The following is a 23,459-nucleotide window of genomic DNA, read 5'->3' as shown; positions in this document are numbered from 1 at the left end:
TTCACCCTCGGAGTCAAAACGAAGAACGGCGGTAAGAACTTAAGTCATTTCTCTAAAGAGATAAAGGGGTAAAAGGAGGAAAGGATTAAAAGGGTGGTAAGGGGCGGAGGGTGGTTTCCAGGTGGCTCAATGTGTAAAGAATTCGCTTGCAATGCAGGAGCCAAAGGAGACGCTGGTTCGATCCCTGGATCGGAGAGATCCCCTGGAGGAGGGAATGGCAACCCATTCCAGTATTCTTGCCTGAAGAACCCCATGGACAGAGGAGCCTGGCGCGCTACAGTCCATAGGGTCGCAAAGAGTCGGACACGACTGAACAAGGTCGCAGAAAGGCAGAAGAGGGCTTCCCAGGTGGCGCTGGTGGTAAAGAACCCGCCGGCCAATCCAAGAGATGCAGGTAAGCTCCTAGGGTGGGGAAGATCCCTTGGAGAACACGGTAACCCACTCCAGTATTCTTGCCTAGAGAATCCCAAGGGTAGAGCCTGGTGGAGGACGGTGCATAGAGTCGCAAATAGACGCGACTGAGTATATAAGGGGTAGGAAAGGTATAGAGAATTAAGAGCTTTCTCCTCCTACTTTCTTGCTCGCGGTCTTTCTCTTCCAGGCTAGGATCCGAGAGCTTCCGTTTGCCCTATTCCTAAGTGGTAAGAAGGAAAAATACCCCCTTGTTGGCGAACCAGTTCTATGGTACTCGAAGCGCAGGTCGTCCTCCCCTCCGGCTTCACTTTGCCAACTACACCCCCGGAGGCCGTCGGAACCAAGCTAAGGTGTTTCTGTGGCAACGGACAGCTTCGGAGGACCTTTTCTTCTCTTTTAGCTGGCTACTATTTTGCCTCCCTGTGTTCCAAAATAATACATTTTGCAGCTTACAAAGATAAAAGGACTTAGGGAAAGAATTGTACAGGTGATTTTGAACGTGGTTCATTTCAGTCAGAAGGCGATTTCTGAGGCTTTTTTGGCGGTCGCGGAAGTTACCTAAACGGGGGCGGGGCGGAGATGTATTTACCCACAAGACCACGCGGCGGGTCCTCGCTGGTCTCTTTCAGCCATCTTGGACCCTGTGAAGGTGTGTAGACTTCCTGCAGCTGAACTTTGGGGGCAAATAAGTGGGGTAGGCTCGGCTATATCCCTCGGACGAGGCACGGGTGTGACTCCGAGGCTCTACCAGCTAACGATTTCTGTGATTTCCAGCAACGGGGAGGACAGGATGGAGGAGATATGGGACTGATGGTGCTGGTTCGCTGACCTCCGAGAATGGGTGCTCCGGTAACCCCAGTTGCTTCCGGGCCCTAGCGGAGTAAAATACAAAACAGATGCATTTTGTCTGGCAGCAGCGGCACCTTTAGGCAGGGTTCTTTGTCCATTTACTGCCACCTCAAACTTGTGTTTTGCATGTTTACTGTGTCTTTCCTTAGCTTTTCTTTCCCGTTCAGTGTGGCTTCCCTGGTGGCTCCCACGGTAAAGCGGCTGCCTGCAATACGGGAGACTCGGGTTCGATTCCTGGGTCAGGAAGGCCTCCTGGAGAAGGGAATGGCAGCCCACTCCAGCACTTTTGCCTGGAAAATCCCAAGGACGGAGGAGCTTGACAGGCTACAGTCCGTGGGGGTCGCAAAGAGTCGCGACTCTTGAGTCGCACGACTGAGAGACTTTAGTGTGTAAAAGTGTTGTTCTTAAGACTTTCTTTTGGTGTTTCTAGCAGTTATGTCTTGTACTGTAGAATTTTGCCACTTTAGTTTTTATCTTCATTTTGGCGTTTGCTTAGTTACTTAGCATTCTTTGAGTTTGGGGTGCTGTTCCACAGGAAGCTAGTAGGTTGGAAACGGGCGTTGCGGGGTTTTAAACTGAGTATTTTTGTTTGCAGGCCTGCTGGGAACGGGACTTCTGAAACAACAAATATGTCTGGAAGGTATGTGTTTTAAATATCATTGCTTTGTACTTACAAGTGTACTTGTTTATAAGGCATGATCGTAAATGTAAGTTTAAGTCTGATGGGAAAAAAAAATAGATGTTTGGTGTAGGTAAATTTAGGTGGGGGTCATCACAAGTCAAACCATACCTGTTGCTTGTTGAAGTTAAGTGAGATTTTAACAGCTTAGAATTAACAATGTATTTTGTCTTAGGCTGTGGTCCAAGGCAATTTTTGCTGGCTATAAACGGGGTCTACGGAACCAAAGGGAACACACTGCTCTCCTGAAAATTGAAGGTGTATATGCTCGAGATGAAACTGAATTCTATTTAGGCAAGAGATGTGCTTATGTGTACAAAGCAAAGAAGTAAGTTTATAGTATTATACTCTGGAGTTTTTACTTGATTTGTCTCATTTTAAGTTGGTAAAGTAATTGATACTGTTGTGGTTTTTACTTAGGGATTTTAAGCAATTTTAGGGTAGTGTTGGATGTAGATGTCTACTGCACTTAGAAAAATTACAGCTGTTAATTGTTTTAAAGGAGGAGTCAGCTTCTTAGAATATGATTTTAAGGTTTTGTAGAGCATTTTTCTAGAGAAGGAGATGGCAACCCACTCCAGTGTTCTTGCCTGGAGAATCCCAGGGGTGGGAAAGCCTGGTGGGCTGCCGTCAATGGGGTCGCACAGAGGTGGACACGACTGAAGCGACTTAGCACCAGAGCATTTTTCATGTACCTTAATTCATTTTGTTGATCTCTTGAGGTTATATATTTTATGGATGCTTAAAGATAATCTCTAGAGTATTGGTTCTTAAACCCATTCCAACTCGGTTAAAACTTTTGGGATAGAGGCTGAGGGAGAGGTGGAAGAAATGGGTGGACTGTTGTTTTTTTGTTTTAAAAAAGATCTTTGGGGAATGCTTTCATCTCCCTCAGCCCCTTTTCCTGCTGCAACCAGAGAGAGCCTTTGAGATTTTTAATTATTATAAGTCAGATCATCTGTACTTTTGCTGAAACTCCAGCTGGCCCCCTTCTCATATGGTTAAAAGCTGAAATCATTAAGGAGCTTCTAAGACTTTATGCATTTAGGGCTCCCCGTGTTTTCTCTTAAGCCAGCTAAGATTCATCTTGGTGATATTTTGCCTTTCCCTAAGCCAGGGACCAGAGAAGGCAGTGGCACCCCACTCCAGTACTCTTGCCTGGAAAATCCCATGGACAGAAGAGCCTGGTCTGGTAGGCTGTGGTCCATGGGGTTGCAAAGAGTCGGACACGACTGAGCAACTTCCCTTTCACTTTCATGCATTGGAGAAGGAAATGACCCACTCCAGTGTTCTTGCCTGGAGAATCCCAGGGACAGGGAAGCCTGGTGGGCTGCCCTCTATGGGGTCACACACAGTTGGACACGACTAAAGTGACTTAGCGGCAGTAGCAGCAGCAAGCCAGGGACACAACCTCCCGTTTTTTAACACAAGCTGTTCCCTTACCTTCCAGTCTTTTTTCCAGCATTAGCTTTTTAGTAATGCCTTCCCTGGCTGTTTATAATTACAAACAAGTTTCTCTCCCTATACTCACATTTTTTGTCCCCTTTTTCATCTACCCCTTGCCTTCTCCACTATTAACAGTTATTAGCATTTATTTCTCAAGTGAATTAAGTGGTTAACTGGGGTTGAGGGCCACTGATCTAGAAGTCACCTTGATTTTGCACCACACTGTATTGGGTCTGTGGGTTCTTATGCCTTTTTTATTTTTAATCATCTTAAAATCAGCAACACAGTAACTCCTGGTGGAAAACCTAACAAAACCAGAGTAATCTGGGGAAAGATCACTCGAGCTCATGGAAACAGTGGCATGGTTCGTGCTAAATTCCGAAGCAACCTTCCTGCTAAGGCCATTGGACACAGAATTCGTGTGGTAAGTACACTGTTAACTGTGGAACCTTTTGGAATCAAACTAAGCTCAAGGGGTTCAGCTTGGACCATTAAGGACTACTGTGATAATAAAATGTCACCAATAGTTCAGGCTGTAAAATGAGCGGCTACTGTGAAAATGTATTATGGAACATTTTCTTGGCATTATGTGAAAAGCGAAGCCAAAGGGTTCAAATGGATTGTGCCTAGATTCAGATAATTGCTAAAGCTGCCTGGAAGTGGTGGGGAATAGCATTTGACCCTTGAACAACACAGGGGTTAGGGGCTAGTGGGAAATCTGTGTATAACTTTGCAGTTGCCATCTGCATCTGTGGATTCAGTCAACTGCAGATTGTGTTGTATGTACTTACTGAAAGAAATCTGTATAAGTGGACACATGCAGTTCAGTCTGGGTTGTTCAAGGGTCAGCTATTTAAATAGTTCTCTGAGAAATGTATTAGGCTCTGAAGTAATTGCTAGAAAATGAAAATTCAGTATACCTTTTCCTGGCATAATCCTTTTTTTTTTGGACCTAATTCTTAATACTTCCCATCTCTTCATCATAACAGTCTTGAAATGGGTATTAAGGCTAACAGATGCTCATATCCCAAGGCTTCAGGCAAAGCCTTCAACTCCAGATTCTGTGGTTTTTCTAACAGGATAGCTCCTGTTAGGATGCATTTTTAATAGATATGGCTACATCTTTGGGGACACAGGGCGCTACTGAACCCTGCTGAGCAGTTGAAATTTTTCATCAGAGCAGGTTTTTACTGTTAACGCATGTGAGTGAAGTCGCTTTGGTCATGTCCAAATGTGACCTCATGGACTGAAGCCCTCCAGAGTCCTCTGTCCATGGGATTTCTCAGACAAGGATACTGGAGTGTGTTGCTGTGCCCTTCTCCAGGGTATCTTTCTGACTTGTCTCCTGCACTGGCCCTGTATTGTTAGAGGAGGCAAAATTAAATGGACTCTGTGTTCCCAGTACTGATTCTTAGTCAGTGACTATTCAGAAACTGAAGGCTATAAACATTAGTTCCCTTCCCATGAGGATATGAGTCGTTGGGTGCCTCTCAGATAGGTAATGGGATGAGAGATGTATTTATGTTGTGGTATTCAGTAATTCTTGTATATAACATGTACCTTGTGTTCTTTTCCCCCCCAGATGCTGTACCCTTCGAGAATTTAAACTTCTTGAAAATAAATAAAAGTGTGGATTTGTCCTGTTGTGCTTTTGTTAAATGGCTTAAAAAATTATTTGTCCTGGATACAGTTGCTAAGTCCTAAAATGGTGGTGGCTATCAGGCATATACAGAGTACACAGGAGCCTAGAGAATATAGGACTACAGGAGGGTTTTGATGAGGATGGATGTATCTTGTATCTTAATACAAGACCTTAAATGGTAGGGGGAGGATTACAAGTGATTTTTAGTTGGAAACAGTGGAAAGGAGTATCTTGGAAGATTTCTAGTGATGGAGCACTGGAACCTAGCCTATGGAAACATTTTAAACTTGGCAGCACTGTGTGGCTTATGGGTTTTTTCTGTCCCCCAACCAGTAATCAAACCTAGGCCCTTGGCAGTAAGAGTGCAGGGTCCTAACCACTAATTGGCCAGGGAAGTCCCTTTAGCCAGTATTGATATATATGTAAAACTTCTCCAGATTTCCACATCAAATGGACCTACAATTCTTCCTTTTATTTCAACTCTGGCACTGTGATATTGGTACCTGTCTCCCTCATTACACTGAAAGAACCTTGTTTTGATCTAAAGTACCTTGTAATAATAGCATGCACTTGTTTGATATAGATTGGTTGGGAAATCTGGGGATTAAAAATGGTAGATGGGAGAAATTTGTGGAATATATTGATGGTATTTGGTGGCTTATTTGAACAAATGTGGGTGAGATATATTTGGGATTTGTGACTGGACAAAGCATTCCAGTATTTATATAATGCTTGGTTGGGAATAACTTGAAAGTGCCTCCAAAATGCCATAAATCTTAGTAGAGGGTGGTCAGGATTGCCTGGACAGTGTGGCTTGCTTTCTTTGGCTCCATGTTTTAATATAGTAAAGTGCAGGATTGAGATATTTTGGCATGATATGATGCTTTTGAATTGTGGCGTTGGAGAAGACGTTAGAGAGTCCCTTGGACTACAAGGAGATCCAACCAGTACATTCTGAAGATCAGCCCTGGGATTTCTTTGGAAGGAATGATGCTAAAGCTGAAACTCCAGTACTTTGGCCACCTCATGCGAAGAGTTGACTCTGGAAAAGACTGATGTTGGGAGGGATTGGGGGCAGGAGGAGAAGAGGACAACAGAATGAGATGGCTGGATGGCATCACCGACTTGATGGACGTGAGTCTGAGTGAACTCCGGGAGTTGGTGATGGACAGGGAGGCCTGGTGTGCTGTGATTCATGGGGTTGCAAAGAGTCAGACACCACTGAGCAACTGAACTGAATGGGAATTTGACAAATAGCCCCTTCTGACTTAAAATTGTATGTGGGCTTATCTTAAGAGCTCTTAAAAATGAGTAGAACATAGCAGTTCTACATTTCACTTAGTTTAATGGTGGCCCTGAAGCCAAAAGAGTCAGATTGGGTATGTGTTTGTACTGCTAGTCTTTGTCCAGTAGCAGCTGTTGGGAGGCATGGCCGTAAGGGAAACAATGGGTTGTAAGAAGCAGCAGTTTGGAATCATTGAGCAACCATGCTCCTCACCCTTTCAAGGCCACCACATTTCAAATATCTTGAGTAGGATCTTAAGAAAATTGAACTTGGAAAGTTGGGTCAAGGCAAGGAAGAGCAGATGAAGTATCAGTTGCCAAGCATCTCCCTACAATTTCAAAAGGGAAATGGCACAAAGATTTGATGTGCCTTCTGCTTAGAAGGCATTTGAGGAACCAAATTAACTGGGTTATGTAATGTAATGTGACTAAAACCTATTACTCCATAATTGGAAAGTCTAGAAAACTACCAGATGCCAGGATATTAGTATTTAATTTTGTTTTTGTATCACCCGTAGTATATGGAATCTTAGTTCTCCAACAAGGGGTTGAACCCAGGCCCCTCCTGCAGTGGAAACGAGTCAATATGGAATGCTTCACATATTTGTGAAGTGGATAAGAAGTGGTAGGCACTTGAAGAAAAAGCAAGCTGAGAGTTTGTAGGATAACCAGAGTAAATGCAGTTGGAAGTAAGCCTTGCACACAAATTCATGCATACTCTTAAACTAATGTAATGGTAGCATTTATGAGAGCCTGTATTAGACTTAATCTGCTCCTGTAGAGGTTTGGTTTAGTGCAGACTGTCCTCAAGACAAAGTTACCATTGGAGGAATTGCTTGTTTCACAGAAATGAACCAAAATGGCTAGCACCTTATCCTTTGAACTGTTAAGACACTGCTGTTATCTCTAGGAACTTGATAACTGGTACCATTCTTTCTTTATTCACAATCCGGAATTTCTTTGTGGTTTTGTGTAGAGAGCACATACTAAAAGTGATAAATTTGGTTTAAAATCCCAACTTCCTGTAGTGGGATGATAGCCACATCGAATGCCACTATTCTTGTGTAGGATTCCCCACCCTTTTTTTTTTTTTTTTTTTGGTTTGTTTTAGTACATAATCTTATCCAATGAAGTATAAATTCTTGGGATTTTTTTTTAACCTACTACAGTTCCTAGTATAGTAATTTATAATATTCAATTCTTGAAGTGCCTGTTACAAGCTCAGTGCTTCCAGTTCCGAGTTTTGTGGTTTCTTTTGTGGGCCACAAGGAGATTAGTTTTTCATAGTTCCTCACAGCTCAGCTTTCAAGCTTTTAATAGCAAGAATCTACCAGGTTTCCTCCAGGGTTAAAAGTGTTAATTGCTCAGTTATGTCCAACTGTTTGCAACCCCATGGACTGTTACTCTGTCCCTGCAGTTCTCCAGGCAAGAATACTGGAGTAGGTAAGCCATTCTCCGGGGGAATCTTCCCTACTCAGGGATAAAACCCGGGTCTCCTGCATTGCAGGTAGATTCTTTGCCATCTAAGCTACCGGGGTTAACGTATTTGCAACTCTTTAACATTCATTGATTGTACAGAAAATGATTTTAGTTTAGAAGTGGGTTTGGGACCTCTCTGGCGGTCCAGTGATTAAAAAGACACGTTTCCAATGCAGGGGGCAGGGTTTGATCCCTGGTCAGGAAACTTAAGATCCCACCTACTGTGAAAGTGAAAGTCGCTCAGTCGTGTCCGACTCTTTGCGACCCTATGAACTATACAGTCCATGGAATTCTCCAGGCCAGAATACTGGAATGGGTAGCCTTTCTTTTCTCCAGGGGATCTTCCCAACCCACAGATCGAACTTAGGTCTCCTGCATCGCAGGCGGATTCTTTACCAGCTGAGCCACAAGGGGGAGGACAAAAAAATTTTAAGTGGATTTAACACGATATTATAAATCAACTACCTTCAACTTAAAAAAAGGTAGGTCCTAAAATCGGTGACTCAGCATAAGTAAAATTGAAAAGTACATTCCACTTAACTTTTAAATAGCTAAATCGTAAGATTTTGCATCTATTTATGTCTAAGCTCCTGGCACCTAGTGGGTCATATTTTTTCACTGGATAACTGAATTAAAAAGTAAAACTCCCTCAGAAAAGACACGCACTTATCACCATCTCATCACCATCAACACCGACTTATCGTCTCACGGCGCAACTCTCGTGGCCCGCTAGGCGGCATTTATCGGCCGGCTTCACGCGAATGAGACGCGATGATCGCGATGCGACTCTCATCTTCGGCGTTGAACTTCTTACCGGTGACGCCAGCCAATGAAAAAACAACTTTCAGCCGCCAAGTTCCTCCACCTGCCTCGAGAGGCGAGGGGCGGGGCTGGCGCTAGGCGCGGAGGCGTCACGTACTCCATGGTAACGACGCTCGGCCTGAACATGGCGGCCGAGCTGGGTAGAAAAGCGGGCTCCTCGGATTCAGGCCTGGGCCCGAGCCGGTGGCACTGGAGCGGTCCTTTGTGGGTCCGAGGCGTTTTACTTCTTTTAGGTGGGCTCCGGGCAAGCACCGCATCTATTCCTGTCTCCTTGCGCAGTTCTCCTCCATGCCGGCACCATGTCCCCTCTGATTCTGAGGTAGGGCGACGGAGGGGCCCTGTGAGAGTAAAGTAATATGGGAGGCAACGGTAGAGAGGATAGTGTTGGAACAGGGTGTACTGGGGGAGAAAGCGAGATTGGGCCAGAGACTGAACTCTGAGAGGGTTGGGACCAGCCGTCAGCTCCCTTCCTGCACCCAGCAAAGTGGCTCAATTCGGCATTTGAAAAGAACATCATCACTTTCCCGTGCGGAGAGTTGTGCTTAGCAAGTTGTCCTAGAGCAGTGGTCTTCCAACTTGGGTGTCCATCAGAATTACCTACTGTGCTGTGCTTAATCGCTCAGTCGTGTCCTAAGGACTTGTTAAAATTCAACTGGCCGCTCCATTCATTCCCTCCCGCTGCCCGCTTCTGACTCATTAGATCTCGTATGGAGCCTCAGAATTTGCAGTTGAAGTTCCCAGATCGTTGATGATGCTTCTTGTCCAAGGACCTTACTTTGGAAACCACTGACCTAAAGATTTGAAAAAGAATTGGTTGGAGAGCGAGACAAAATCGTTGCAGAGATATTGGGGGTTCTCTGGAGACAAAATTCAGATTTTATTTTCAAGTTACTTCATCACATTGCTTGCTTTACCCTGTTCTCCTGCCCTGAAATACCTTTCTCCCTCCCATTATATTTTTCTTCCTGTCTAAATTCTTTCATTCTTAGTTCCTTAATCGCAAGGCAGCCTGCTGAAACCACCCCAGCAGAATGTTCTTTTCATTTTACAATATGTCTTATCTGTACTCTTTTCTGGCACTTAACCGAGTCCTGCTATGTGGTGACAGCTTATTTTTCAGACATATCTTGCTTTTGTAGTTGAATTGTAATTTTCCTTGGTGTATGAGGTTTGTGTCTTGTACTTTGATTTCTGTACAGTATTTAGAGGAGGGCCACAGTAAATCAGTATTCTTTGAGGAAAGAAGACATAGTACCTGGGGGCAGGGCTGCATGTTGTGCTTGATTTTATATTAATATTTTGTCTTATTACTTTATCAAAAAAGATTAATTTGGAAATTTTCAGTTCAGCCCAGAAATTTAAGACCATTAATTTTTGTGATAATTTTCAAATTTCTCTGTATGCTGTTATAACCATATACGCCAGAATAGTAAGTTTGGTGTTTGTGGCTATATTACAGCTTTTATCATGACACTGCATTCTGGCTGAATTGTTTTATTTATTCTTTAGTTTCTTAGGCACTTGTAAGTGTATAATACAGTATTGTAATCTGTAATCACTGTGTTGTACATTAGATCTCCAGGACTTACTTATCTACTAGTTGCAAATTTGTACCCTTAAACATGTCAGTTCCCCCACCTACCTAGTGAATTCTTTTTAAAATACATTCCCACAAAGCCCTGCACTTCTCTCTTTGAATTTAGATCAAGAGAAAGTAGTTCAAAGAACTGCAAAATCTCTGTACTTGAAGGAACCTTAATAGCTGTTTTCTTCTCGTGATTGTTGCCAGTGTACAAATCTCTCACTTATATTTGAACATTTCTACAAATATGGAAATTGTCTCCAGAGGCAGTCCCTTTGCTTTTTGGAGAGATCATTGTTCTTTTTATAGAGCTGAAAACGGACTTCCCAGGCAGTACAGTGCTAAGAGTTTCCTCTGCAGGGGACACATGTTCAATCCCTGGCAGGGAACTGAGATTCCACATGCTGTGCGGTGTGGCTAAATAAAATAAAGGTACAGAGCTTGAAAACTCTTCCTGAAACTTCCCTCCACTATTCTTATTTATGGCTCTTGGCTGAACAAACTAAATAGTGATAGTGCTTTGGATATTAAAAGCAAGCTATTAAATTCTTGAGAGTTCTCATTCCTAATAAATTTTCCTGTTTTTTCATAGAGTATGTTGTAACAAGTCCTCATAGCCATTTTCTTTGCTTTAAATTGGACACAAAGAATAGGCAAGTGTTATTCATTGTAACAGTAGTGACTGCATCTCTGTTAATTGCAACAGGAAATTACAGTAACTTTATATTGGTAATGGTGGGGAACTACAAAACATGTGACTCATATAACTTGTTCTCAACTGAAAACTTTTAAGTTTTGGTTTTATTTTTTATTGTGTAAATTAAAACAAAACCAAAACCAGAATAGTATAATGAACTCCCATGACCCTTCACCCAGCTTCAACACTACCACTGTTCTCTTATTCTGTTTCATATACTTCTGTCCATTCTCTATCCACCCACTGTTATTGTTACTTTTACAAGTATTTTTGTTTTCCCATAAAATTTATATTTATTAAAATGTAGCAAATGCAATCATTTACATTCATGTAAAACCAACAACCTATCACAATACAGAATAGAACATTTTCAAGTCTCTAGAAAATTTTCTCCTGTTCTGTGCCAGTCTCTCCCATCTCTTTTCTTTTTTTTTTTTTTCGTATTAGATTTAGATTTTACAGCAAATTAGTTTTGCCTGTTCTAGAATTCAGCTTAAATAAATGGAATTATATAATGTATAATAATAGTAGGTCACATTGAATTTTCCAGTAGTAAATCAACCTTGTATTTTTGGAATAGATTTTAATCGGTTATGATGTGTTATACACTTGTGAATTCAGTTTCCTCATAGATTAAGGATTTTTATATCTATGTTTATAAGTGATGTTGGTTTATAGTTTCCTTTTCAGTGAAATTTTTATTAGCTTTTGGTATCAGAATTATGCTGACTGTACAAAATGAGTTGGAAAGTTCTATCACGTATTTTCTAAAAGAGTTTGTAGAAAATATCTTCCTTAATATCTTCCCTGCCGTTCACTGTCTCCGGGAGTCTGCTCAAACTCATGTCCATTGAGTCAGTGATGCCATCCATAACTGAAACTATCAGGGCCTACAGTTTTCTTTATGAAAAGGTTTTTTTTTTTTTTAACACTTTTATTGAGCTATAATTTATATACCATAAAATTCACCCACTTAAGTATCCAAATAAGTGATTTTTAATAAATTTACAGAGTTATAGAACCATCACCACAGTCCAGTTTTAGAACTTTTTCATCAACCTGGAAAGAACCCTTGTGCCCATTTACAGAAAACTCATGTTTTCACTTCTGGCCCCAAGAAACCACTTTTTAGGAACAGATAAATCCAGTTTCTCTGATACAGGTCTATTCAGAGTATCTATTTAATCTTGTGTCAGTCTTGGTAATGTGTGTTTTTTAAGGACTTTATTTCATCTGAATTGTTACACTTACTGACATAAAGTTGGTGATAATATATTTATCCTTTTGATGTCTATAGAATCTGAGTAATATCTGCACTTTCATTTCCAATGTGGTAATTTGTGTTTATTCTATTTTATTCTAGTCCATTCTTTCTAAGAGCTTATTAATCTTATTAATAATTTTAACCATTAGCTTTGGTAATTTTCTTTAATTATTGTTTTCTATTTCATTGTTTTCTGTTCTTTGTTATTTCTCCTTATTGTGGATTTACTTTGCTCATATTGTTAGGCGGAGACTTAGAGGAGACTTAGATCATTGTTTTTGAGCTCTTTTTTCTTTCATACTATAAACATTTATTTATTTTTTATTTTTTATTAGTTTTTTTAGTTTTTTATTTTTTAAATTTTAAAATCTTTAATTCTTACATGCGTTCCCAAACATGAATCCCCCTCCCACCTTCCTCCCCACAACATCTCTCTGGGTCATCCCCATGCACCAGCCCCAAGCATGCTGCACCCTGCGTCAGACATAGACTGGCGATTCAGTTCTTACCTGATAGTATACATGTTAGAATGCCATTCTCCCAAATCATCCCACCCTCTCCCTCTCCCTCTGAGTCCAAAAGTCCGTTATACACACCTGTGTCTTTTTTCCTGTCTTGCATACAGGGTCATCATTGCCTCTTTCATTCTATAAACATTTAAAGATCTGTATTTCTCTCAGTACAAATTTAGCTACACTTCATAAATTTTGACACATTGTATTTTAATTATCACTTAGTTTAGATGCTTTTATTTTCCCAAGTAATCTTATCTTTGATCCATGGGTTATTAAAAATGTTTAAAATATAATTTCTAAATATTTGGTCCTTTTCTAGATAGCTTATGGTTATTAATTTCTTTTTTTTCCTATGCTTTTAGTTTTTATTTATTTTTTTCTATGTTTTTTAGTTTTTTATTTTTTAAATTTTAAAATCTTTAATTCTTACATGCGTTCCCAAACATGAACCCCCCTCCTACCTCCCTTCCCACAACATCTCTCTGGGTCATCCCCATGCACCAGCCCCAAGCATGCTGCACCCTGCGTCAGACATAGACTGGCGGGCGATTCAATTCTTACATGATAGTATACATGTTAGAATGCCATTCTCCCAAATCATCCCACCCTCTCCCTCTCCCTCTGAGTCCAAAAGTCCGTTATACACATCTGTGTCTTTTTTCCTGTCTTGCATACAGGGTCGTCATTGCCTCTTTCATACTATAAACATTTAAAGATCTGTATTTCTCTCAGTACAAATTTAGCTACACTTCATAAATTTTGACACATTGTATTTTAATTATCACTTAGTTTAGATGCTTTTATTTTTCCAAATAATCTTATCTTTGATCCATGGGTTATTAAAAATGTTTAAAATATAATTTCTAAATATTTGGTCCTTTTCTAGATAGCTTATGGTTATTAATTTCTAATTTAGAGAATATCTTCTGTAAGATTTCAGTTCTTTGAAATTGTTTTACATATACTTCAGCATATGCTCTATCCCACTAAACTGTTCTGTGTACTAGTAAAGAGTATACTATAGGTACTGAGTGTAGTTTTCTGTACACATCAATAAGGTAAGGTAACTGATGGTACACTTCAGATTTCTATATTTTTTTATACAAGTTTAAGGGTTGTATTCCATTTACAGTTATTATAAAATATTAGCTATAGATTTCTGTGTTCTTAAAATTTTTGTCTAATTGATAGGATCTTAAAATTTTCTATGATTTTAAATGTTTTTCTTCCTTTAGTTTTGTCAGTTTTTGCTTCATGGATTTTGAATCTATTGCTAGGTACATTCACACTTATAATTATGAATTTCTGATGTATTCATCCTTTATTATTATAAAACATTACTTTTTATTACTGGTAATACTCTCTGCCTTTGCTTTGCTGATATTAGTATAGTCATTTCAGCTTGCTTATGATTAGAATTTTATATCTCACCTGTCTGTGAGATGTAAAAGTTTATCTTTTATGTCATTGGAGATAAACTTCAGTATTGAACATCTTTCTTTTAGTGCTTTAACTATTTGTTTCATTGTCTTCTCATCTTTATTTTTTTAATTAAATACTTTATTTTTAAAAATAAAAACAGGTTTAGACTCACAGCAAAATTGTGAAGAAGGTACGGAGATTTCCCAAGTACCGTATTCCTCTTCACATGCGTAGACTCCCCTATTACCAACATCCCTAATCAGAGTGGTACTTTCGTTAATAACTGATGAAACTACACTGACACATCATAAGCACCCAAAGTCCATAATTTACATTAGAATTTACAATTGGTGTTGTACATTCCATGGCTTTGGACAAATGCATAATGACACGTAGCCATCATTACAGTGTCATACCTGGTAGTTCCACTGCTTTCAAAATCCTCTGTGCTCTGCTTATTCCTCTGCCATCCTTCTATCCCTGGCAAACACCAATCTTTGTATTGTGTCCATAGTTTTCCCTTTTCCAAAATGTCATCTGGTTGGAATCGTATAGTATGTAGCCTTTTTGGATTGGCTTCTTTTACTTTGTTGTTGTTCTGTCTCCCAGTCATACCTGACTCTTTGTGACCGAGGGGACAGCAGCGCCTTAGCCTTCCCTGTCCTTCGTCATCTCCCAGGGCTTGCTCAAACTCATGTCCATTGAGTCAGTGATATGCCTTTAAGTTGGCTTCATGGCTTCTCATGGCTTAATAGCTCATCCTTTTAACTCTGAATACTATTTCATTGTCTGGATATACCACTGTTTGTTTATCCATTAACCTATTGAAAAGCATCTTGGCTGCTTCTGAGTTGTAGCAATTATGAATAAAGCTGCTATAAAGATCCACGAACAGGTTTTTGTGTGAATTTACGTTTTTAACTCATCTGTGTAACTGCCAAGGAGCATGACTGCTGAGTGGTTCAGCAGTCATGACTGCAAGAGTATGTTTAGTTTTGTAAGAAACTGCCAAAACTGTCTCCCAGAATAGCTGTACAGGTTGCATTCCCACCAGTAATTAATGAGAATTCCTATTGCTCCATATCCTTGGCAGCATTTGGTATAGTATATGTTCCAGATTTTGGCCATTCTAATAGCCATATAGAGATATCTCATTGTTTTAATTTGTGTTTTCCTGGTGCTGAGAGGGATTGAGGGCAGGAGGAGAAGGGGACAACAGAGGATGAGATGGCTGGATGGCATCACCGACTCGATGGATGTGAGTCTGAGTGAACTCCTCGAGTTGGTGATGGACAGGGAGGCCTGGTGTACTGCGATTCACGGGGTCGCAGAATCGGACACGACTGAGCGACTGAACTGAACTGAACTGAATGATATGTAATGTGAAACATCTTTTTGTATGTTTATTTGCCATCTGCATACCGTCTTTGGTGAGGTGTGTGTTAAGGTTTTTGGCCTGTGTTTTACTTGAGTTGTTCATTTCCTTATTGTTGAGTTTTAAGGTTTTTGGCCTGTGTTTTACTTGAGTTGTTCATTTCCTTATTGTTGAGTTTTAAGAGTTCTTTGTATATTTTGGATAATAGTCCTTTATCCAGCGTGTCCTTTGCAAATATATTCTCCCAGTGTGTGGCTTGTCTTCCTTTCTTGATGTTAACTTTCATTGAGCAGAAGTATTTATTATTAATAAAGTTGAAATTATCAATTATTTCATTCATGGACTATGTCTTTAGTTTTGTATCTAAAAAGTCATCACTAGGCACTTCCCTGATGGTCTAGTGGGGGCCAGTGCAGAGGGCCTCGGGTTGGTCCCTGGTCAGAGAACTAGATCCCAAGTGCCACAACTAAAAGTTTGCATGCTGCAACTAAAAAAATAATAAATAGGGACTTCCCTGATCCAGTGGTTAAAAGTCCACCTTGCAACGCAGGGCATGTGGGTTTGAGCCCTGGTGAGGGAACTAAGATCGCACATGCTGTAGGGCAACTAAGCCTGCGAGCTGCAGCTACTGAGCCCACGCACCCTGGAGCTCGAGCCTTAACGAAAGATCCCGTGTGCTGCTACTAAGGCTTGACACAGCCAAAAATAAATAACAAATAAATAGTACTAAAAAGTAAACAAAAAAAGTCATCGCTATCCCCATGAATATCTAGTTTTTCTCCTATAGTATCTTCTCTTAAGAGTTTTATGGTTTTGTATTTTATATTTTACATTTAGATTTATAACCCATTTTGAGTTAATTTTTATAAAAGATGTGGGGTCTGACTCTAGATTGATTTTTTTCTATATGAATATCCAGTTGTTCCAACACCATTTGTTGAAAAGGCATTGTTTCATTTTATTGCCTTTGTCCTTTGTCAGAGATCAGGTGAATGTATTTATATGGGCCTGTTTCTGGGCTCTCTATTCTGTTTCATTGACCTATTTGTTTCTCCTTTTGCCAGCATCACACTTTCTTGATACTGTAACTTGATAGTAAATCTTGAAGTCAAGTAGTGTCATTCCTTCAACTTTTTTTCTTCAACATTTTGTTGGCTATTCTGGGTCTTTTGCCATCTATATAAACTTCGGAATTAGTTTGTTGATATTCACAACATAACTTGCTGAAATTTTTATTGGGATTGGCATAGGTGAAATTGGGAAGAACTGACATCGGAGAAGGCAATGGCACCCCACTCCAGTACTCTTGCCTGGAAAATCCAATGGACGGAGGAGCCTGGTGGGCTGCAGTCCATGGGGTTGCGAAGAGTTGGATATGACTGAGCGACTTCACTTTCACTTTTCTGCATTGGAGAAGGAAATGGCAACCCACTCCAGTGTCCTTGCCTGGAGAATCCCAGGGATGGGGTTGCACAGAGTCGGACACGACAGACATCTTGATAATACTGAGTTTTTGTATCCACGAGCACGAACTATTTCTTGATTTATTTAGTTCTTATTTTTTTTTTCTGAGTATTACATTTAAAATTTAGTTTGTTAATTTTGAGTCCTTAAGTAGCTAACCTATATGTATTTTTTCAAATCTATTACTTTTTCTCAGGTCATAAATAAGGTCCATCTTAAAAATCACGTTGTAAAGAGAGATGTTAATGAACATTTAAGAATTAAGATTATCTACGATAAAAGTATTGAAGAGTAAGTACACCATTATTCTGTCATCTTTTTTATTAAGAATCAAACTGTGAAGATACTTTCATTTGTTACCTGGAGTTCCATAAATGGAATTAAACTAAATATGCTTTTTAGTTTAGAAAGATGAAGGCCATGAGATATGATTTAAACCTATGCATTTTGAATAATTTAAACAGAACCAGCGTATATCTACTTGGATGTGGTCAATAAGAGACCTGGCTACAATAAGTACTTGAAGGAAAAATAAGAGGAGATAACCAGTGTATACAATAATAAGAACATGTGCAAAATTATTAACCAGAGAGATGATATAGCCTGATTTTTAAAGAAAGAGAGGTTCAGAAAAGAGATAAATTATGAATCTGTAGTAGTTTGTGAAGAGCTATTGGGAGTAGTTGATGTCTTTCCCTATCTTTAACTTCCCAAATGAATGAGACTGTATTTGATCAACTCTAAAATGCTGAGATCTGGGGCTCCTGCCAGATATATTCTGAACAAATGAGACAATGGTTTGCCCTCAGCATGGCAATCTTTATGTTTTATGTTGTCATTTTCAGGTTGCTCCCTGAGAAAAGACACCTTGTAAAGGTATGTAATAAATACTCATGACTTGAACACTTAAAATGGTGCATTTTATTATATGTTAATTTTACTTCAGTAATGGAAAATATATACATGACTATTTTGTGAATGACTAAATAAAAGATGTGGTAAGTGTATTTCTCATTTTCACAAACATGTTGTGATGTACTCACTAAAACTTTGTTCATATTTGATATTAAGTTAGTTTTCTCATTTTATGATGTGATATTAAGTCATTCTCGTTTCTTTTACTTGTCTTCTTAGGTTTTAGGGGAGCAGAGCATGCTTAGAATAGGATGGAAAAGATGACTTTTTAAAAACATCAAAACCAGTTTTCTTGGTGTCAGTGCTCATTCTCCTGAAGAATAATTGGCCTGATAGTATGAAATGCCAAGGTTGTTTATAAAGGTGCTGGCCGCATACATTTTTTACACACACACACACACACACACACACACTAAGCCAGCATACATTTTTTACACACACACACACACACAACCAGCATACATTTTTTACACACACACACACACACACACACAACCAGCATACATTTTACACACACACACGCACACGCACACACACACACACACACACTAAGCCAGCTCATTATGGGCAACAGAAATTGGTGACGTTAAAGCAGATCTTCTAAATACAAGATTTTCTTAACATAAACTATATGAATGTTGGAGTCATCTAAAGCAGTCTCAAATTTAAAGTAAGTTAGATTAATAGTGGTGATTTATGTTTTATAACATTCTATTTAAATAGGGTACGAAAGGAACTTTCTGGTGTTCTTTCCTCCAAAACTAAACTAGAAGGTGAAGAAATTCCTTTGCTCCTACGCTCACTCTGTCCCCTACCCCTAGCCATACAACCTTTGACTAAATATTGTATTTGAGTTACAAGGCTTTTTCCTTCTTTCCCTTTAGTCATTAATACCCTGTGCTTGCTTGTTTTAATATGGTTTATCTCTTAGTTGTCATTCTGACTGTTTTTTTATTTCAACTTTTATTTAGAACAAACTTTTCCCACAAGCTGTTTCTTATTTAGAGAAGACTTTCCAGGTTCGTAGACCTGCGGGCACTATATTACTTAGCAGGTATGTCACGTTTCACACATTTTCTTCAATTGTTTAGCAGTCTGCCCTCTTCATTCTGTCAGTATGGCAACTTTTGAAATTTATACTGGGAGTATTTTATTATGCTGATTCTTAGAGACCAAACTGTAGATATTTAAAAAGAATAAAATAGCATGTTGGGTAGTCATTCTTTCCCTGATTTTCCATTATGTCGGGACCCACTGGGTCTTTTCTTTGGGTGTAGTTGTACCCTTTTCCCCATCTCCCCTTCCTTCTTCCTTTATGTGTACAGTATAGGCTTTTGAAGTGTTTGAAAACCCACATTAAGAAGATTTCCCATGGAACCAAAATTCTTTCTGAGACTACTTTTCTAATTAAAATAGTAGCTATTAATGAAAGCAGCTACTAGTTTTTTTTACAGTGTTTTTAACTGCTATGAACTAATCTTGTTTTTTGTTTTTTGTAATTAAACTTTAATGTAAAAATGAACTGAAGACAATGTGCAACAAACCAGTACCAATACCTACGGAAGGAAAATGATCACCATAGATGCTGTACTGAGGAATGTGCAGAGCATACAAAATGCGGTCCCATTATAGTGCCCGAGGAGCACCTCCAGGTAGTTCACCCTGCTCTTTGCAACATTTCCATTCTTTAGGATAAACTTAGAACAGATTTTCAATCTGTGATTGTTTCCAGAAGTTTTTACAGACTTAAGTTCAAAAGCTTCATTCTCTACCGAAAGTAATCAAAAGTAATCACAGTTGGGTGTGCTGATTTTATTCTTTCATTAGTTTTCAGATGAATGTAGCTATTTATTTTCTTTTTTCAGTTTATCCCTGGGGTTGCCGAATCATTTCTGCTTAGAACTTTTTCTTTGCTGTCCAAAACATCTTTTAGCAGCTGTATACCTCAGTATTTTTTAAGGGCAGTTTAACCTTATCTCTTCAAATAAAAGTAAGGTTCAACCCATCATGGAAATGTATTCCATTAAAAATACTTACAACTATATAGTATATGTTCAAGGGTATTCTTTGCAAAACTATAAATATACCTATACTAGTTACATTATGGCATAACCACATAATGGAATATTATACAGCTGTTAAAGAATGAAATTGATCTCTATATAAATAAATTGTAGCAAACATTAAATTTAGAATGGATAAACAACAGGGTCCTACTGTATAGCACAGGGAACTATATTCAATATCCTGTGATAAACTAATGGAAAAGAATGTAAAAGAAGAATGTGTATTATATGTATAGCTGAATGACTTTGTATAGCAGATTTGCACAACGTTGTAAATCAAATATACTTCAATAAAAAATTTTTTAAGGTAAATCAGTGTGGGTAGTTAGCCTGTTTTATTTAAAAAATTAAAAATTATCAACTTTTCACCCTTGGTCTTCCCTTGTGGCTCAGCTCTTAAAGAATCCACCTTCAATGAGGGAGACCTGGGTTCGATTCCTGTGTTAGGAAGATCCCCTGGAGAAGGGAAAGGCTACCCACTCCAGTATTCTGACCTGGAGAGTCCATGGCGTCGCAAAGAGTCAGACACAATTGAGCGACTTTAACTTATTGGGCTTCCAGCTCAGCTGGTTAAGAATGCGCCTGCAATGCAGGAGACCCCAGTTTGATTCCTGGGTTGGGAAGATCTGCAGGAGAAGGGATAAGCTACCACTCCAGTATTCTTGGGCTTCCCTTGTGGCTCAGCTGGTATACAATCCACCTGCAATGCAGAAGACCTGGGTTCAGTCCCTGGATTGGGAAGATCCCCTGGAGAAGGGAATTCCCCTGGAGAATTCCATGGACTATATAGTCCATGGGGTAGCAAAGAGACACGACTGAGTGACTTTCACTTTGACTTTTCACTTTCACTTTCACCTTTCAACAAAGCTGAAATAAAAGCATAAGTAATAAAAATAAGTATTACCGTCTGAGCCACCAGGGAATCCCAATAAAAATAAGTATATACACACATATAAAAAGTTATAAAGTAATTGGAAACATACATATATTAAAAATCTGGAGACATTAAAATTTTAATGATTTTCATTGAGTTGGATTGTGGGGGACTTTTATTTGGTAAGTTATATGTTTTTGTAACTTTCTGATTTTTCATATTAAGCATATATTATTTGTATCAGAAAAAATAGAAAAATGCATAAACCAGAAAACCAACTTATACATACTTTTTGAAAAGTATGATTATTGCTTTAGATGTTTTTCTCTATTTATGTTCTCTCATTACTTGTAGAAAATAAATATGTTATTGAACATTGATTTTATAAGCAAAATTAAGCATATGGTTGAAGTGTACTTTGTAATTTTTTCTTGAGGTATCTGAAGCTCACCAAAGGCTTTTTGAACCCTATATTGGCACTAATTCAGCTAACTTAGTCAGCTTCCATTTTTTTAATCAAATTCCTGAATAGCATAAAGGGTTTTAGGGACATGTTTCAAAATTAAAACAACTTATTAATTACATATGTATCTTTTGTGCTAAGACATTTAGAGACATTTCCTAGACATTTTAAGGCACATTTCTTTTTTCCTATTTTTATTTTTAATTTTGTCGTTTCAAATTCTGTTTTATCTTCTTGGGGGGGGTTCCTAAATTTTTTTTGAAGAAATGAAAGATCATGGAAAAGAATGCTGTTAAAACACAGCTTTTCATAACACCAACTATTAGCAGATTAAAGTAATTGAATTTTAAAATTATAAGTATGTGTGTTAGAGAAGCAACAGTAAGCAGAAGTGAGAATTTCTGTTTTTTCTCTCTCTACAAACATCACTTATGTGTTAAAAAAACCCAACATTTACTGATTTTCCTGTTTATAATTTGGAGGTTATGGTTATTTAGGAACTTTGATAGAAATTCTCTAAAAAGCAGGTGTTAAAAGGGCACAGTTTGCTTAGAAAACTAGAAATAAGGGTAGTGTTATAAAGATGACTGTAACTTTTTACCTTATATACTTTTGTTTTATCTGTTTTATTTTTAGTTTTAATAAGATACATGAATTACTTCATAATAGGAATGTATTTCCACTGGATAAAGATTTTTATTAATTTTGAAATAACCACAGATTCACAGGAAATTGCTAAAAAATGTATTTATAAGAAGGTTCCTTGTAATTTTCACCTAGTTTCAGGGTTTAGTAAAACCTTTTCTATTTCTTTTTTTGTACCCTGGTGGGATGCCCTTTCGGAGAAGGCGATAGCACCCCACTCCAGTACTCTTGCCTGGAAAATCCCATGGACGGAGGAGCCTGGTAGGCTGCAGTCCATGGGGTCACTAAGAGTCGGACACACTGAGCGACTTCACTTTCACTTTTCACTTTCATGCATTGGAGAAGGAAATGGCAACCCATTCCAGTGTTCTTGCCTGGAGAATCCCAGGGATGCAGGGGAGCCTGGTGAGCTGCCATCTATGGGGGTTGTACAGAGTCGTACAGAGTCGGACACAACTGAAGCAACTTAGCAGCAGCAGCAGGGATGCCCTTTATAAATAGCTGTTGTCTGTTTTAATTAATATTATACATTGATGATCATTGTATATAAAGTATAAATTTTAATAAAATAAATCTAAAATTAGAGATAGGAACTGAGTAGAGAGAGGTATGAATGTGTGCGTGCGTGTGTACCAAGTCACTTCAGTCATGTCTGATTCTGTGACCCCATGGACTGTAGCCTGCAAGGCTCCTCTGTCCATGGGATTCTCCAGGCAAGAATACTGGAGCGGGTTGCCATGCCCTCCTCCAGGGGATCTTCCCAACCCAGGGATTGAACCTGTGTCTCTTACATCTCCTGCATTGGCAGGCAGGTTCTTTACCACTCGGGCCACCTGGGAAGCCCCAGAGAAAGATATGGACTTTGATAACAGTTGAAGAATTAATAAAAATTAAATCATGCATATTTAAAGTCTGGATTCACTGTAAGTTAAAAGCCCTTATAGTTAACCTTATCTCTGGTCTGATTTTCTGTTGTCCCCTGTGGGCATAGCAATGCAGAGTCTGTTGTGGCGGTAAGTGGCCCTGTGGAGCAGTGGGTGTGCCAGACCAAGAGGGAGTCCGGGATGCAGACTTTGTTCTTTATGTTGGTGCTCTGGCCACTGAGAGGTGCAGCCATGAAAACATCATCTCTTATGCAGCCTATTGTCAGCAGGAAGCAAAAATGGACAGGTAAGCTTCCCCCCAAGACTTATTCCCAAGATCTAATATAAGAACTCTCAGGGTGGGTACAATATTGTAAAGTAATTAGCCTCCAATTAAAAAAAACAAAACTCCCAGGGTGGGGAGGGAGGTGAGGGGTGGTTAGGATGGGGAGACACATGTGCACCTGTGACCGATTTATATCGATGTATGGCAAAAACCAGGACAATATTGTAATTATCCTCCAATTAAAGTAATAAATTTAAAAGAGCTCTCAAAGCATATTCTGAGTGTTTAGAGTACAGGGAGTTCGCATTTGCCAGATTACCCACCTCCAGTAGTAAGAAACAGCATACTGCTTGGATGTGGGTGTGGAGGGGAAATCAAGTTATAGGACTGTTATGCATATGGTAATATGAGTA

At 39.1% G+C, this 23,459-nt stretch overlaps 3 protein-coding genes across 7 annotated transcripts in view; 2 read left to right on the top strand and 1 right to left on the bottom strand.

Moving 5' to 3' along the window:
• IQCG (IQ motif containing G) overlaps nucleotides 1-820 on the bottom strand; it is a 46,068-nt gene extending 45,248 nt beyond the window's left edge. Inside the window, exon 1 of one of the 3 annotated variants that reach the window (XM_069556505.1) lies at nucleotides 659-820. The gene's annotated coding sequence lies outside the window, so the exon portion shown is untranslated. Of the gene's footprint in view, nucleotides 1-573 lie in introns of all 3 variants that reach the window. The other 2 variants (XM_069556502.1, XM_069556513.1) reach the window with 2 other exon arrangements.
• A 177-nt stretch (nucleotides 821-997) lies between these two features.
• Nucleotides 998-5,033, top strand: RPL35A (ribosomal protein L35a). 3 transcript variants are annotated; one of them, XM_069556380.1, is made up of 5 exons: nucleotides 998-1,063; nucleotides 1,859-1,903; nucleotides 2,118-2,270; nucleotides 3,668-3,812; nucleotides 4,971-5,033. In XM_069556380.1, exons 2-5 carry the CDS (start codon nucleotides 1,893-1,895, stop codon nucleotides 4,992-4,994), a joined length of 333 nt encoding a protein of 110 aa, XP_069412481.1. In that variant the 5' UTR covers nucleotides 998-1,063; nucleotides 1,859-1,892; the 3' UTR covers nucleotides 4,995-5,033. The 3 variants fall into 3 exon arrangements, with proteins under 3 accessions (XP_069412481.1, XP_069412498.1, XP_069412488.1); XM_069556397.1 differs by having other exon boundaries at nucleotides 1,033-1,108; XM_069556387.1 differs by having other exon boundaries at nucleotides 1,035-1,263.
• A 3,645-nt stretch (nucleotides 5,034-8,678) lies between these two features.
• Nucleotides 8,679-23,459, top strand: part of LMLN (leishmanolysin like peptidase) — a 52,645-nt gene continuing 37,864 nt past the window's right edge. Inside the window, exons 1-6 of the mRNA XM_069556370.1 lie at nucleotides 8,679-8,934; nucleotides 17,131-17,225; nucleotides 17,780-17,810; nucleotides 18,821-18,903; nucleotides 19,378-19,501; nucleotides 22,889-23,067. Of these exons, the coding sequence (XP_069412471.1) occupies nucleotides 8,716-8,934; nucleotides 17,131-17,225; nucleotides 17,780-17,810; nucleotides 18,821-18,903; nucleotides 19,378-19,501; nucleotides 22,889-23,067 (731 nt within the window). The 5' untranslated portion in view covers nucleotides 8,679-8,715. The remainder of the gene's footprint in view (nucleotides 8,935-17,130; nucleotides 17,226-17,779; nucleotides 17,811-18,820; nucleotides 18,904-19,377; nucleotides 19,502-22,888; nucleotides 23,068-23,459) is intronic.

Source organism: Ovis canadensis, chromosome 1 (genome assembly GCF_042477335.2).
Source record: "Ovis canadensis isolate MfBH-ARS-UI-01 breed Bighorn chromosome 1, ARS-UI_OviCan_v2, whole genome shotgun sequence".
Classification (NCBI taxonomy): domain Eukaryota; kingdom Metazoa; phylum Chordata; class Mammalia; order Artiodactyla; family Bovidae; genus Ovis; species Ovis canadensis.
The sequence above is the reverse complement of the archived record's forward strand: the minus strand, read 5'-3'. Positions and strand labels throughout refer to the sequence as shown.